Source organism: Bos grunniens, chromosome 8 (genome assembly GCF_055505025.1).
Source record: "Bos grunniens cultivar Pamir isolate PY7600 chromosome 8, Bosgru_T2T1.0, whole genome shotgun sequence".
NCBI lineage: Eukaryota > Metazoa > Chordata > Mammalia > Artiodactyla > Bovidae > Bos > Bos grunniens.
The window spans coordinates 100,725,382-100,742,401 of NC_141172.1; the positions used below are offsets into that span (position 1 = coordinate 100,725,382).

General features: G+C 38.4%; 1 protein-coding gene across 1 annotated transcript in view; it reads right to left on the reverse strand.

The window, feature by feature from the left end:
• Positions 1 to 17,020, reverse strand: part of SHOC1 (shortage in chiasmata 1) — an 85,993-nt gene that overhangs the window by 33,721 nt on the left and 35,252 nt on the right. Inside the window, exons 14-18 of the mRNA XM_086414132.1 lie at positions 15,253 to 15,666; positions 12,369 to 12,497; positions 11,208 to 11,384; positions 9,691 to 9,795; positions 4,405 to 4,583 (exon numbers count right to left, since the gene is read on the reverse strand). Coding sequence (XP_086270258.1) covers positions 4,405 to 4,583; positions 9,691 to 9,795; positions 11,208 to 11,384; positions 12,369 to 12,497; positions 15,253 to 15,666 — 1,004 coding nt within the window. The remainder of the gene's footprint in view (positions 1 to 4,404; positions 4,584 to 9,690; positions 9,796 to 11,207; positions 11,385 to 12,368; positions 12,498 to 15,252; positions 15,667 to 17,020) is intronic.

Here is a 17,020-nt window from a genome sequence, read left to right on the forward strand (position 1 = left end):
GTTGGATGGCATCACCGACTCAATGGACATGAGTTTGAGTAAACTCTAAGAGTTGGTGATGGACAGGGAGGCCTGGCGTGCTGCAGTCCATGGGGTCGCAAAGAGTCGGACACGACTGAGCAACTGAACTGAACTGAACTGAAGATAAAATGTCAATGAGGAAAACATTTGGGGGCAGGGCATTCTTAGCATTCTTCAAGAATTCTAATATAGATGACTATATAAGTAGTCTCTGCCCATATTGTAAGTGCTAAATTTAACCCACACAGGTTTGAATTGCTCTTGTTTTTAAATGCATCCAGCACTTTGTGTCTTTAGACTGGTGAACTCACTCCATTTACACGTAGGGTGATTACTGATACATGGGGACTTAGTACTGCCATTCTAGCTTTTGTTTTTGGTTGTTTTATGTTTCCATTGTTTCTTCATGTTTCATTTTGGTTTGGTGGTTTTCTATAATGTTTTTTTCAGTTTTCTCTTCCTTATGTTTTGTGTCTCCATTCTAGATTTATGCTTGGTGATTACCATGATGTTTGTGTAAGATATGTCATGGGTACTATTTTACATAGTACTTTTTCTGCTGATAGCATCTTATCTTCATTTGCCTATATGGATTCTGTTCTTCTTCCCCTTTTGTTTTTGTTTTCTCAAATTCATTCCTTTTTATATTCTGTTTGTTACCAAATTGAAGTAGCTATTGTTTTTTTCTGATATTTTCCCTTTTAACCATTATGTTATATAAAGTGTTTAAAAACCTATTCTGATATACAGTTGCAATTTTCTAATTGTTTGTCTGTTTATCACCTTACTCAAAGTTTTGTGTACTTCTGCCTTTTGTTTCTGATAGAAGAGGTCCTTTCAATATTTCTTGTAAGGCAGGCCAGGTGTTGATGAAATCCCTCAGCTTTTGTTTGTATGCTGCTAAGTCGCTTCAGTCGTGTCCGACTCTGTGCAACCCCACAGATGGCTGCCCACCAGGCTCCTGTGTCCCTGGGATTCTCTAGGCAAGAATATTGGAGTGGGTTGCCATTTCCTTCTCCAATGCATTCGTGCATGCTACGTCACTTCAGTCGTATCCGACTCTGTGCGACCCTATGGACAGCAGCCCTCCAGGCTCCACTGTCCATAGGATTCTCCAGGCAAGAATATTGGAGTAGGTTGCCATTTCCTTCTCCCTTATGGGAAAGCCCTTATTTATCCTTTATATCTGAATGATAAATTTGTTGGATAAAGTATTCTTGGAGGCCAGTTTTTATCTTTCAGTATTTTGAGGCTGTTATTCTACTTCTTCCTGGTCTGTGGAGTTTCTGCTAAGAAATCTGCTGATAGCTAATAGGGATTCCTTTGTGGGTTGCCATTCTTTTCTCACTGCTGCATTTAAAATTCCTTTTCATTGACTTTTGACAGTATCTTGGAGAAGATCCTTTTGCATTGAGGTAATTAGGTATTCTCTTGGCTTCATGGACTTGTATACCCAGTTCCTTCCCCAAGTTTGGGAAGTCCTCAGCTGTTATTTTTTTAAATAAACACTCTGCTACCTTCTGTATTTCTTCTTCTTCTTCTCAGATAATTGTTTGTTTTTTTAAAAAATACTCAGCTGCATAAGTTGTTTATATATTTTGGAGAGTAATCCCTTGTCAGTCACTTCATTTGCAAATATTTTCTCCCATTCTGTGGAATTTCTTTTTATTTTTAGTTTCCTTAGGTGTGTAAAAGCATCTAAGTTTAATTAGATTCCATTTATTTTTGTTTTTATTTTCATCACTCTGGGAGGTGGCTCAGAAAAGATCTTGCTGTGATTTATGTCAGAATGTTCCGCCTATGTTTTCCTCTAAGATTTTTATAGTTTCCAGCCTTACGTTTAGGTGTTTAATCCATTTTCAGTTTATTTTTGTATATGGTGTTCAGTTCAGTTCAGTTTAGTCATTCAGTCGTGTCTGACTCTTTGCGACCCCATGGACTGCAGCACGCCAGGCTTCCCTGTCCATCACCAATTCCCAGAGCTTACTCAAACTCATGTCCATTGAGTTGGTGATGCAATCCAACCATCTCATTCTCTATACAGTGTTAGGAGTGTTCTAATTTCATTCTTTTACATGTAGCTGTCCAGTTTTTCTAGCTCCACTTATTGAAGAGGCTGTCATTTCTCTATTGTATATAGAAGTCTTTCTCTTATTTTCCAGCAGGTGGCACTACAGCACAAGTTTTTTCGTTTCCCTTAGCGACTGAAGCAACTTGGCAGCAGCAGCAGCAGAGAGGGAAAGTTATGACCAAGCTAGACATATTGTGCACTGGGATGACCCGGAGGGATGATACCGGGAGGGAGGTGGGAGGGGGGTTCAGGATGGGGAACACGTGTACGCCCATGGTGGATTCATGTTCATGTGTGGCAGAACCATTACAATATTGTAAAGTAAAAAAATAATAAATAAAAATTTTAAAGCAGAGACATTACTTTGCTCTGTCTAGTCAAGGCTATGGTTTTTCCAGTGGTCATGTATGCATGTGAGAGTTGGACTGTGAAGAAAGCTGAGCGCCGAAGAATTGATGCTTTTGAACTGTGGTGTTGGAGAAGGCTCTTGACAGTCCCTTGGACTGCAAGGAGATCCAACCAGTCCATTCTAAAGGAGATCAGTCCTGGATGTTCTTTGGAAGGACTGATGCTGAAGCTGAAACTCCAATACTTTGGCCACCTCATGCGAAGAATTGACTCATTGAAAGACTCTGATGCTGGTTGGCATTGGGGACAGGAGGAGATGGCTGGATGGCATCACCAACTCGATGGACATGAGTTTGAGTAAACTCCAGGAGTTGGTGATGGACAGGGAGGTCTGGCGTGATGCGATTCATGGGGTTGCAAAGAGTCAGACACACCTGAGCGACTGAACTGAGCTGACCCTGCAATGTCTATGTCAGAGCTGTCACCCAGTGCGTTTGTTATCACTGCTTGTGCCTCTAGGGTTGTTGATGCCTTGCTGTTTCTGGTGTTACTGCTGTCACTGCCTGCGGTACTAGGATGGTGGTCTCTCTGGTATCCCCTGAGTCACATGCTCTGCCACTGCAGGAGGAGGGGGAAGACCAGGAGGAGGAACCGGGGTCATGTGCGCCTCTGCCTTGTCTGATATTCGCAGGTTTCTGGGCTCACCCACTGCAGGTGGAGGATGGGGCGTCAGAGTTGTGGGTGGCTCTGCAGCTAGCTGGAGGTACAGGGCCACAGGCCTCACTGCCCCTGCTGCCCAGTTATCTGAGGCTGTGGGTGCCACCGCAAGTCTAGGCTGGAGTCAGGTGCGGTGCCTCCCTTGCTGCTGCAGGCTTTTCGGGGCCTGTGGGCTCGGCTGCCATGGTTCAGGGGCCAAATTGCAGGCACTGCCTATGCTGATCCTCCAGTTCTACCCCTTCCATGTGTTCCATTGCGCCCACCTTAGATGTGCAGATGTGTGGAACTCTTTAGTGTCCTGGTGTGTTGGGCAGAGGCCCAGTTGTTGAGTTGTGGATGTTTTCCTGGTTGTAGATTGAAGGGGAGAGACAAAGAGAGCATCTTGTCCTGCCATGATGCTATCACTCCCAATTTTAAATTTCTGGTTGTTGTTCAGTGGCTAGGTCGTGTCTGACTCCTTGTGACTGCGTGGACTGCCACACTCCCAGTTTCCCTGTCCTTCACTGTCTCCCAGTTTGCACAAATTCATGTCCACTGAGTTGGTTATGCTATCCAATAACCACACGTTTGGGGATATAGAGATACAGTAGTGATGTACAGGAAAATGAAGGAAAAGGCCAAATTTGTTTTCAGATTTAGTGTAAAGTTTTTTTTTTAATATTTATTTTTTAATTGAAGGATGATTGCTTTACAGAATTTTGGCGTTTTCTGTCAAATATCAACATGAATCAGCCATATGTAGATGTTTTACTGCTTGAAAAGATTTTTTAAGGTATTTTTTCTTAAATCTTTATTTATGCAAAGTTTTTGTCCAATGCTTGAGGCAGAGTGGGCAAAAACTCCCAATATAATCCAAGAAATAAACAAAGTGCTTTAAAAAAGAATTATGGAAGATTATGGCTCAATATCTAAAAATTAATTATCAGGGGTCTGTGTTAGGTATATGTTCATGAACTTACAAGCAGAAAACAAAATTTTTGAGATTTGAAGGACTAATCAATCCATAGAAAGCTATGGATAATAAAAATGAAAGTATTTTTTAAATTCAAGACATATGAATAGTGACACAAATGATCCTTTTTCTGGGTTTGATTCTATCTGACGAACTTACTTAGGGAGAAAACTGTCAAGGGACCAAATTGTATATACTACATTATTTCATAATTTCAAATTAAATGCAAAATTTTATCTTACATACAATTCTTATATGAGCTGATTGTTGTAATCTGCTTTATTTCAATACTTACCTTGATTTGCTGTTCATTTTGCATCCAATTTAGTATCTGGCATTGCAATTCTCTTATCTTATAGTTGATTTCAGGCTTTTTCCCCCTTATAAACTGTACTATCTCCAGTTGTCGCCAAATGTCATACAAACAGGAACCAAAAACACTTTTGTAGATATCTTTTGCATTTGACAAATATCCTGTTAAAAACAAAAGTAGGAAAAAAAGCATGTCTTTTTGTTCTTTTAGAAACTCCATGGTAAAAATCTAAAAGGGAAGTAAGGGGCACAGCAGAGACAGTTACATTTTCCTTTACTGGGCTTCCCTGGTGGCTTGGATGGTAAAGAATCTGAACACATTGCAGGAGACCCAGGTTCAATCTCTGGGTCGGAATGATCCCCTTAAAATTAAGCAAAGCTGAGAAATGCATACCAAATGTCTGTTTTTAAGCTATGTAATACCAATATCACTGGATACACTCTACAAATTCTTTGAATATTCCCCATCCTTTTCTGCTTTTTAACTTATTAAATGCTACTGCCTTCTTCTTAAACCCTAGAATCTACACTTACTTGCCAAGAAGTCCTGTGGTAATACATTTCACTGAGAGTTTCTTGTTATGGCATCGATACAGCTTTTGCACTTGATTTCTGGTTATTTGTGTATATGGCTTAACAACCTCATTAGTCTATAAGCTCTCATAATCCATATTTATAGATGATAATTAATTTATGTAGCTGCTAAAACAGCAGTGCCTAAATTCAAACTCTCTAAAAGCAACTGTAAACACAGAGTCTTGAGACCTATCCTTGAAAGTTCATATTCAAGAAATCTAGATTGAGTCTCAGGGGTTCCTATGTCTAAAGACTTCTAGCAATTCTGCTACACAATGAATTTTGTGAATTACTGGAGTAGAGACCTGGCAGAGTAACTTATGTAGATCAGCTATTCAGTGAATATTTGGGCAATAAATATAATAATAAATAAAAAGTATAATGCTCATGTTCTCATTTTTATATTGTGTACATATTAATTCTAATTTTATATTAATACAGCTAGAATAATGGGCAATTTAGAGGTTGACTTATGTTCTTTCTGCTTCCTAATCTCAAAGCTTCCCACTGATTCTCCGTACTGCCAGTAGATGTAACCTGAAAGAAAAACTTAGTCCAGTCGCTTCCCTGTTCCAGTGGTTCCCTATCATTTACAGAATAGTGACTGAAGTCTTTTTTGTAGCTAAAAAGGCTTTTCATGATTTGGCTCTTTCTTATTTCTTGTGGCTTAGCTCTCATGGTTTTCCACCTTGTACTCTTCAATTTAGCCACATGGAACTGTTTGTCACACACTCACTGAATCATTTTTCTGGGCTCTTAATTCTGCCAACAATACCTTTTCATACTTTATTTACTTGGCAAACTCTTACTCATTTACAGAAAATGTTCCCCTTGAAAGCGTAACAGTCACCACCATCCTTTGTGCTGTTACTATGTATCTCTATTACAGTACCCATTACACAATACCACATTTATTTCTGGGTTAAAGCCCAGAAGTGAAACTTTAAACCTTTAACCCTAAAACTCATTACCTTGCTAGCTTGGGAGAGACACACAAACTGGAAGTTGAGGGAACATACAGAATCTGGGTCCAGGGTAGGCAGCCAGACCATATGGACCTTTCTTCTGCTGCCACTATTCACAGAAGAAGAAAGGAGGTCAACCTAACTTGCTCTTTGATTTTGAGAGGTTTAGAAGAGTGAGAAAGCCTTCCACTAAAAATATCCAAGCCAGCAAGGTTATTCATCATGGCTTGGTAGCTAGGGTTTAAGAAGTTACATTTTTCCAACAAAGATTTTACTTTTATGAGTATTCCTCAAGGTAGCCAAATAGTAATGCCAAAGTTTGATTTAGTAAATGCATTTCTTTGAGTAACAAAAAAAAATTCAAGAGTATATAGCTCTCAACGGTCTCATATAATCTTAAGGCAAAATGTAGAGTACTTAAAGGTGAATACACTTTAATCAACCCTCCATAAATCTTATTTCTCTAATTCAAGATTTTGCTAAGTATTGGGCAGGTTCCAAAATCACTGCAGATGGTGACTGCAGCCATGAAATTAAAAGACACTTGCTCCTTGGAAGGAAAGTTACGACCAACCTAGATAGCATGTTAAAAAGCAGAGACATTACTTTGTCAACAAAGGTCTGTCTAGTCAAGGCTATGGTTTTTCCAGTAGTCATGTGTGGATGTGAGAGTTGGACTATAAAGAAAGCTGAGCAGCGAAGAATTGATGCTTTTGAACTGTGGTGTTGGAGAAGACTCTTGAGAGTCCCTTGGACTGCAAGGAGATCCAACCTGTCCATCCTAAAGGAGATAGGTCCTGGGGGTTCATTGGAAGGACTGATGTTGAAGCTGAAACTACAATACTTTGGCCACCTCATGCAAAGAGCTGACTCATTGGAAAAGACCCTGATGCTGGGAAAGATTGAGGGCAGGAAGAGAAGGGGACGACAGAGGATGAGATGGTTGGATGGCATCACCAACTCAATGGTCATGGGTTTGGGTAAACTCTGGGTGTTGGTGATGGACAGGGAGGCCTGGCATGCTGCAGTTCATGGAGTTGCAAAGAGTCGGACACGACTGAGCGACTGAACTGTACTGAGCAGGAGTGAGTCACAACTGTACTCTCCCTGTGAGCTGGCATGCTAAGTCGCTTCAGTTGTGTCTGACTCTTTGCTACCCTATAGACTGCAGCCCACCAGGCTCCTCTGTCTGTGGGGATTCTCCAAGCAAGAACACTGGAATGGGTTGCCATGCCTTTCCCTGTACTCTCCCTGGGAGCCCAGATATTCTAGATTCTGATATTCTGTCTTACTATTTTGCTTTAACAGTTAGCCTAGTTGTTGGTAAGACTGACAATCTTTTATGGAAGCTGAAAAGTATAACAAAGACAGGAGACTAAACAGAACAGCATGTGACACTATGCCATTATATTAGTTTCAGGTCCTGTAAACTAGGGCTATCGTTGTCTGATAATAGAGACAAGACAACTTGACCCAGCATCAACATTCAAATGCTTTACTTGGAGAAGAAAGGGAGAGCGTCATGTTGGGCTTTCTAAAGGTTATTGTTGTTCAGTCACTAAGTTACATCTGACTTTGCAACTCCATGGACTGCAGTATGCCAGGCTCCTCTGTCCTCCACTATCTTCCAAAGTTTGCTCAAATTCATGTCCATTGATTTAGTGATGTTGTCTAACCATCTCATCCTCTCCCTTCTCCTCCTGCCCTCAGTCTTTCCCAGCACTAGGGTCTTTTCCAATGAGTCAGCTCTTTGCATCAGTTGGCTAAAGTATTGGAGCTTCAGCTTCAGTATCAGTCCTTCCAATGAACATTCAAGGTTGATTTTCTTTAGGATTGACTGGTTTGATCTCCTTGCAGTCCAAGGAACTCTTAAGAGTCTTCTCCAGCACCGCAATTCAAAAACATCGCTTCTTCAGCACTCAACCTTCTTTATGGACCAACTCTCACATCCATACATGACTACTAGAAAAACCATAGCTTTGACTATGCAGACTTTTGTTGGCAAAGTGATGTCTCTGTTTTTTAATATGCTGTTTAGGTTTGTCATAGCTTTCCTTCCAAGGAGCAAGCACTTTTTAATTTCATGGCTGCAGTCACCATGTGCAGTGATTTTGGAACCCAAGAAAGTAAAATCTGTCACTGGTTCCACTTTTTCCCCTTTTATTTCCTATGAAGTGATGGGACCCATTGTCATGGTCTTAGTTTTTTTAATGTTGAATTTCAAGCCAGCTTTTTCACTCTCCTCTGTTACCCTCATCAAGAGGTTCTTTAGTTCCTGCTCACTTTCTGCCATTAAAATGGTATCATCTGCATATCTGAGGTTGTGGATATTTCTCCCAGCAATCTTGACTCCAGCTTGTGATTCATCCAGCCTAGCAATTTGCATGATGTACTCTGGATAAAAGTTAAATAATCAGGGTGACAATACACAGCCTTGTCGTACTCTTTTCTCAGTTTTGAACCTGTCAGTTGTTCCATGTAAGGCTCTAACTCTTTTTTTACATTAATTAATTAATTTTAATTGGAGGCTAATTACGTTACAATATTGTAGTGATTTGCCATACATTGACATGAATCAGCCACGGGTGTACGTGTGTTCCCCATCCTGAACCCCTCTCCCCCCTCCCTCCCCATCCCATCCCTCAGGGTCATCCCAGTGCACCGGCCCTGAGCACCCTGTTTCTTGACTCGCATACAGGTTTCTCAGAAGACAGGTAAGATGGTCTGGTACTCCCATCTCTTTAAGAATTTTCCACAGTTTGTTGTACTAATATAATATTTGGGCAAGTATTATAACTCCCAGTATTGTAGAGGGAGTACAATTATAACTTGCTGCTGCCCAATACTTAACAAAACCTTGGTTTAAAGAATACTATTTGTCTGGGTCATATATAAGAGAAAATGTCTGGGTTACAGATCAGAGAAAAATTATTTTCACGTTATGTATAATGGTTTTTTTGGGGGGGAACAGAGGGCCATACTGCAGGGCATGTGCATGTAGGATTCTAGCTCCCCCAACTAGGTATTGAACCTGTGCCCCCTTGCAGCTGAAGCACAGAGTCTCAACCATTGCACTGCCAAATGAATTGTAGAAACTTAAGTTATAAAACATTATCCTATAAATACATCATTACTAAACAAGTCCAAACAGCTTGCAGTAAGGGGTCTAGAGAGCAGTAATGTAGTTAGATAGATACTTTAAGGATTTTAATAGTTTAGAAAAATTTTCCAAAATCTTTAAAATTTTCAATACATTCAAAATAGGTTGATTTTTAATATTGAAGTAATTCATATCCTAATTTACATGCACAAGTGAAAATAATTGCAAAAGATCTTAGTATTAATAATTTAGCTATATTTCATCTAGCAAAGATTCAAAGTCACAAACATTCAATGAAGATCTAAAATGAATATGGCAAAGTGTCATCTTACATTAAAAAGCAAGGGTATGATAATAATTACACAATCAAATCTATTAAGAGTCTATAATTCAGGCCTAGAATAGAGAATCCTAAACCTATTTTTCTAGGTGATGGTAGTTGTTATAAGAAAATTTCTTTTAAAGAACATAAAGAGAATTAAATAGATAATCCATTATATTTTGTCAAGATGTATATAATGTTTAATGCAGAATAAAGAAGCTACATAATTTCTTACAAAGTGTATTTTTCAGAAAAGTAAACATTTTAATAAGAAGAAAAGAGGAAATAAAAAATTTTCACACCAACCCAATGCTGTGTCCAAGTTACAGGTTAAAAGGACATCTCTAATTGTTACCAAAAGGTGTAAGAGAGCAGCATACTTGAATGTCATTTCTCTTTCCTCATTTTTACCTAGGTAAGCAAAAACATATTTAAAACAGGATATCCATTAGAATTCTAGACTATATATCAGAATGCTTAATAATAATAAATGCTATTTATTATTGTGTGCTTATTAGGTGCCAAGCTGTATATAATCTGTTTATTTCATTGAACTTATAACAATAACCCTATTAGACAAGTTCATTATGATTTTCATTTTATGGATGAGAAAACAGTCTTAACATATTTAAGTAGCTGCCCAAGGTCAATCTGTGAAAAAATGATGGAGCTGGTATTCCAACCCAGACAGCTAATCTTAGAGCTCAAACTCTTGTTGCTCCCAAAGAATGTTCAATTATTTCTACTCCTGGTGGGAAAATGGTCAGTGATTCCCAGTTGTGAAACAAGAAGAAAATTAAACTACTCATAATTTGCCAACTGGTTTAGATAAAGGTGGGGCTTCCCTGGTGGCTTAGAGGGTAAAGCGTCTGCCTGCAATGCAGGAGACCTGGACTCGATCCCTGGGTCGGGAAGATCCCCTGGAGACGTAAATGGCACCCCACTCCAGTACTCTTGCCTGGAAAATCCCATGGACGGAGGAGCCTTGTAGGCTACAGTCCACAGGGTCACAAAGAGTCGGACACGACTGAGCGACGACATGTTCAGATAAAGGTTGGGGATCATAACACAAAGCAACACCTTGACCTGGAGGTAGACACCTGAGAATATTAGTCTTAAGATGATTCCAACAAGACAGGTACTCATAGGGACAGGTGAATTATCTAATGAATATGTTCCATGTAGTTCCAGACCTTATTGATTGGATAGATTGGATTTTGGATAGACTGCATGCAAAAGTGAGGCCAGGAAGACAGGAGTCTAGGCACAAGTTAATCAGAGAAACTCTGCTTTTCTCTGTTTTATATAATGGGATGCCATGAAATATTCATTGAACAAAGAGTTCTGCTAAAAAGTTTGAAAACTACTGATCTAATCAATGCAGACCAAAGCAAATAAACAGTGATCACTGAGAATCAGGAAGAACAGAAGAACAGTTATGGGTAGTATATCCTAGATACCGGTTTCCCCCACTATCTGAAAACAGAGCATTCCTATGAAAACTTTCATAAGCTGAAATGGAGTAAAGAAGCAAATACCGTTTTTCATAAAAATGAAAATCCTCTTTGATTTCTTTCAGTTAGTGAAAACATATACTTATGCAGGTCTTTCGTAAAATCAAAGTGGCATAGTGCAAACATGAAAATCAGGGAACACTTGTATTTTTTACCTTTTCATCCTTGCTTAGCTGATCTTCCAGCATTGGATTGTGGGTGCCATATGCTGGACTACAGTTATGCCTCCATCTGTGACTGATTTCTGCATTTTCTAATAATCCATAAATTCACATTCTTTTAAATTGTGTGACTTTTATTTGCACTCACCTTGATGAATAGCATCACTTATTATTTTTTCTTGTTCTTTCAAGAGGAACCTTGTTTGGTCAAAAATGACAGTGGCAAATTTCCAGTTAGCAGCAGGAAGAGTACAGAGGCACACAAGTTTTTCTAAGATAGGAGAAGCTGCTGCTTCCAGGAGACAATATGCTTGGCACTGGCTATCTGCAAAAATGAAAACATTAAAGGTAGTGTTTTTGTAAGGATGGTATGTTCTTTTTGACAAACCAATTATTCATGGTACTTCATGGAAACCTGAACTCCATCCAAATTCCCATGAATTAAAAATCATGAGATTGTATAACAGCTTATTTTAGGGTGTTTATTCTAAATAAACTAGCAACAACAAAACAAAACACCTCTGTAGAATAAGTATAATGTTATGGCTATCTTGTTATTTGAATTAATTTGGCAGGGAAGGTATGAGGAGCCATATAAAGAGAATCACATACTATTTTTTATTTTCCCTCCACTATTAGCTTATAACCTTAAGCTGAACACATTTATAACAGTGACAAATTATTTTTAGTTTTCACTAGATCAGTATTTAAAGATTTGTATTATCATATAAAGGTCATAAATGAAATTTAACTAAAAGACGAAATGATACTAAAGAACTAGCATCTATTTCCTTATTGATTTTCACAATGAGCATGATGTTCTTAAGCAGGCTGTTCTTTGGGAGTCAGTGTAAAGAAGTTTTCTTTACAGCAGAACAAATCATTTTAATCAGTATAGGAATCAATAAAACCACCCTGATGGTGGGTAAGAGAACAGAGAGAGCAACCATTAATGGTTTATTTTTCCAGACTGGGCAGAAGAGTCAGTTTGAGGAGCTGCAGTTTGCTCCTCTCTGATGAATGCAGGAAATCAGCAAGTTAAATGAAAGAAGAAATAATACTTAGTGGACAAGAGTAGGGCAAGTTAGGGAGGGCAGAGGCAGTACATAAGGCATTCTGAGTTTGGAAATAACTTGAAAGTAAGACTCGAATGAAGAAATATCTGAAACAAGTGAAGAAAATTACATGGAAAACAAGGTATATTCCAGACACCTAAATTTTAGAAACACATTACCATCTTGAAACATTTTAATATATGAGCTTTCAAATTTACTTAATTTGAGGGCATTTAAAAAAGCATAATATATACCTGATGCTGGAATTTCGATGACATTATCTGCTCTCCTTTCCTGATTTGTTTTCTCTAGGGTTTTATTATTACAAACAATAGGGCTTTCTTCTTGAAGAGTCAAAGAAACTTCTTCTTCGTTTTGAAGTTCTAATGAAAACATTAATTTGCATTGTTCAGGGCAACTTAATGTTGATTAAACTGCTTTCTTGTAATACGATCTTAACTGTTAAAGTTCTTTGAAATGTATCAGTATTAAACTGAACCACTATCCTGGTCAATGGCCTTAACATGGTGCTGGGTAGGAAGCTGAATGGTAATAAAGGAAAGAACTTTGGCATCAAATCAGAGTTTCAATCCCAATTCTGATGGGGCCTCAGTTTTCTCATGTGTAAAATATGGATTAATATATCTACTACGAATATTGTTATGAGGTGTTATAAACATCAAGGACAGTTCCTGACATCTAAGAGGCACATTCCATTCTACTTCATTTCTCTGTGACTGTCCACATACCCCTCCTCTGCTACTAATCCTCTCCTAGGCCCCCAAACCCTACCTGTCTCCATCCTTTCTTAATAAGATCACTTCTTACTTTGTTGTTGTTCAGTTGCTAAGTCAACACTCAACTCATTTCTTAGTACTTACTTTTTAGTTCTCAGGCATTTTCTATAACAGGCCTTATGTAACTGCGCACTCTACTTCCAGGCCAGCAAAGTGCCTCTCCTTTTTGTTTCCTCAGCACTCGGCATACTCTCCTGGCACTGACAACGTTGTACTGAATTATCTGCAAGTCTGGTACACTCTATTATACTGGAAGCTTCTCAAGGTCAGTGACAGTATCATATTTTTCTCTAAAAAGTGATTTAGTGCCTGGCACACAATGTTCAGTAACTCTACTTTTCTTCTATGAGCTTTAAATACACAGTAGAAAAAAAAAAATAGAGTAAAATATCCTAAACTAGATTGTTATTATTTGCAAGTATAAATAATGTAAGTAGCTTGATTATTAATAATGATTAAATAATCATTATTAGAGTTTTTGAGGGGGCCTAATAAATTCTAATGTTCTTCTCTGCCCTGGTAAAATAAGAAATAAAAACACATACCAAAACATTACCTCTGTTATTGAAACTAAGTTGGAGAAAGAAGCTTGGTCTGAGAGTCAGGTGAGCTTGTTAAATAAACACCTGAATTCGGCAGAGTACCTTCCCTGCCCCAGATTATACTGGACGGGCCAGGGTTCTGCACGGCTGTGGACCTGCTTGGAAAAGATGCATGACACAGAGAAGCAGACGAGAAGGCCTGCTACTCGTGGGGCAGCTCATTCCTGCAGGCTTATGCCAACTTACTCTTTTTCAAATTTACAATACACAGAATTCATTCCAGGTCCTCTGGGGAGAACACATTAAAGGACAAGGAGGCCAGGAACATAAAACTAACTGAGGAAGCATCAGGAGTGCAGCATTCCCACCTAACATGAATGTTCTTCTATGTGTTTGATTAATGGCTAACTTTTTAACAAGAAAACATTCTCTTTATCTTTTTCTCCTTTCTTATTGCTTCCTCTCTCTGTTGCCAACATCCCTTATTACAAGATATCATCACAAGTATGACAACCAGAAAAGGATGTCAGTGCTAATTTTGGATTGAGTTCTTTTTTTTTTGCCTCAAATATGAATAGAAACTGAAAACATTCATGAACCTGAAAACAACAAATCTTATAAAAATTCCTATTTATGTATTATATTCATAAGATAATTCTTTCTATTTTGCTCATTCTTTCAATGTATAGAAATTATGCTCTGAATTATGGTGCAAATTGGTTAGAAAGATCTGTTACATATAGAGTTGTCTCCTAGCAAGGGAGGTTATAGGTGGTCAAATTATTACATAAAAAGAAACTTTAGGGCGAATATATATCAACATAAAGGGTCATAAAATTCTGGGATTTTAAATACTTTCCTGCAATTTCATTGAATTTTTCATTGTGAAAATGCACTGACTGACAAAGTACTGTAACTTTAAATAGATCTATAAAAGGCTTTCATATCATGCTGCACACAAGGAACAAGCATTCTTTTCTGCTTTTCTGTCTTGAATCCCACGCAGTTCCCCAATCATGGGGAATCTTGGCCCAGTCCAGCATAGTCTGGGGCTCTCCGCAATTCTGGTGTTTAGTTAGCAAGCTCACTGGACCCTCAAACTAATTTTTGGTATATATTTTACTTCCGCTTTATTTAGGGGTAAGACCTTGTGTACATTAATAGTACATAGGACAGTTATACCTATGTATACTCTAACTCTCATAAGTAGTTTTGTATTTGTTTCACTTGGGTAACCTCTGTCAAACATATTCTAGAGTATTAGAATTCTAGGATAATTTTTTTACCAGGAATGAAATGATATGACATATACTACTTGGATATGTTTATAAGCAATTAATGTAAAACAGTTATAAGTCAAACAGAAACTCTTTGGTAAAGTTAAAAGGAGTAATAAGCAATCAAGTGGATGAAAGATTCTTAAGTACATATTAAAATATAAGTTAAAACATTGATGTAGAACTGTGAGCTAAAAGAGAAAAAAGAATGGCAGAAAGATTAGCAAAAGTTAGAAATACTAAGAATCTGTATGACTAAGCTGTAGAAAGTGTTTTTACAAATAGTGGCTTTTCTTACAAGTTCAAATGTGCTTTTAAATTTTTTGGAAAATACATATCTACATTTATACCTGTTTATCTCATATCCATCTCTTTATATGATGTGTCATGAATCAATGATATTTTCTTTGAAGAATAACATGTTTTATCTGAAGAACTTTATTTCTTTACTTTCTATAATAAATTATCTGTTTAGTCCTTGAAACTATCATACTTACACCAAATTATTACTAAGTTACCCACCATCTTTTCCATCGTCTGTGACTTCAGTCTTTGAGGTACAAGTCGGATACTTATTTCGCAGCATAATAAAGTCGCTCAAGAGGTCCAAATTATTCTCCCATTTTTTACCATGTTTAAAAGATGCTTTTTCAATTTTTGAAGAGGAAGATGATTCAGTAGATGGTACTGTGCTGTCAAGTTCCAAGTGATCTTTATTTTCTTTATTTTGGATTATTCCATAACCTAGTTCTAGGTCATTCTTTGGTTTTTCTTCTTTTCTTGGTCTTTCAACAGAGACATATTCATCAGAAAGATGCAAATCTGATACTTCTTTAGTTGGAGATGGAGTCTTTTGTGGAGGTGATAAATGATCATTTGTAGATTGCTCATTAATGAGTATAAGAGGAGAGGAACAATCTTCATGTTCTAACCATGCTGAAAATGGGAGATAAAAATATCCAATGATTTTCATGCCCAAATGGGTGTTTTACTAGGGTATTAAGATAACCTTTAGTTCTAGGTTTTTATTAATATAATGTGATCCTTAGGAGGACTTTGTTTACTGCTTTTAAAATCAATGTTTTCTCTGAATAAAATAATTTTTTAAAGGATAAAAATTCAGCACCTCTTTTCCTATTACTGAAGCTAAGGTTACTGGGCAAAGAAATAATTCCAGCCTGTTGCCAATAGGCTTACAGCTACTCATAGCCCTAGAGTTAACAGTTATTCTAAGGTAAGAGTCAAAAAAGTATGTACCAAGCAAGCCACAGACCAGAAGAAAATACTTGCAATACATACACTTTAAAAAAGACGATATCCAATATATATAAAGAACTCTTATAACTTAACATTTTAAAAGAACCCCAATTAAAAATTTGACAAGATACTTGATCAATACTTTGTATTAAGGTATGCACATGCTATAATATGGACATATCTTGAAAACATGCTAAATGAAGTAAGTTAATCACAAAAGACCACATATTTCATGATTCCATTTCTACAGAACATCCAGAATAGACAAATCTATAAAGACACAGAATGTGAGTGACTGTTAACAGGTACAAGATTCCTTTTAGGGGATGAACCAGAATTTCATTTGCAGAGCCCCACTTCTGGCTTCCATAGTTGGGGTCATGCACCAGGAAAGCGAGTCCCCAGAATAGTTGACATTGAAGGCTTCTAGGGCTTTCTTTCAGGAGAGCTGTAGGAAACAGTCTCTACTCTCAAAAGAGGCGCACAAAATCTCACTCACCCTGAGACCCAGGGCAGAGGCAATACTTTGAAAGGAGCCTGAGTCAGACCTACCAGCTGATCTTGGAGCGATTTCCAAGAAGGCAGGGGCAATTGGAGCTCACCCTCGGGACACAGATGTTAGCAGTAGCTGTCTTTTGGACACTTGTTCTGCCATGAGGATTCTAGTGCTGATAAGTGCCATTTTGAAATCCTCCCTCTAGCTTTTTAGCACTGGGTCAGGCCCCACCCACCAGCCTTTTGGGCATTAGCACTGAGATTCCTCAGGCCCAGGAGCTAGCTGTGTGGGGATACAGTACCACCTACTAGAAGGACCCCCAAGCCCCCAGCCACCCTGGGATGTGGTCCTGCCCACCAGAAGGCCAAGGAACCATACCTGCCCAGCAGTGGCTGGACAACAGCCCAGGATCTCTTAGGCCTCAACCTTGCCCACCAGCAGGCCAGTATCAGCTATGAGACCCCAGGACCTGGCTCCATCTGCCAGTGGGTGGGCATCTGGATCATCTGAGCCCTGGATCATCTGAGCCCTACCACA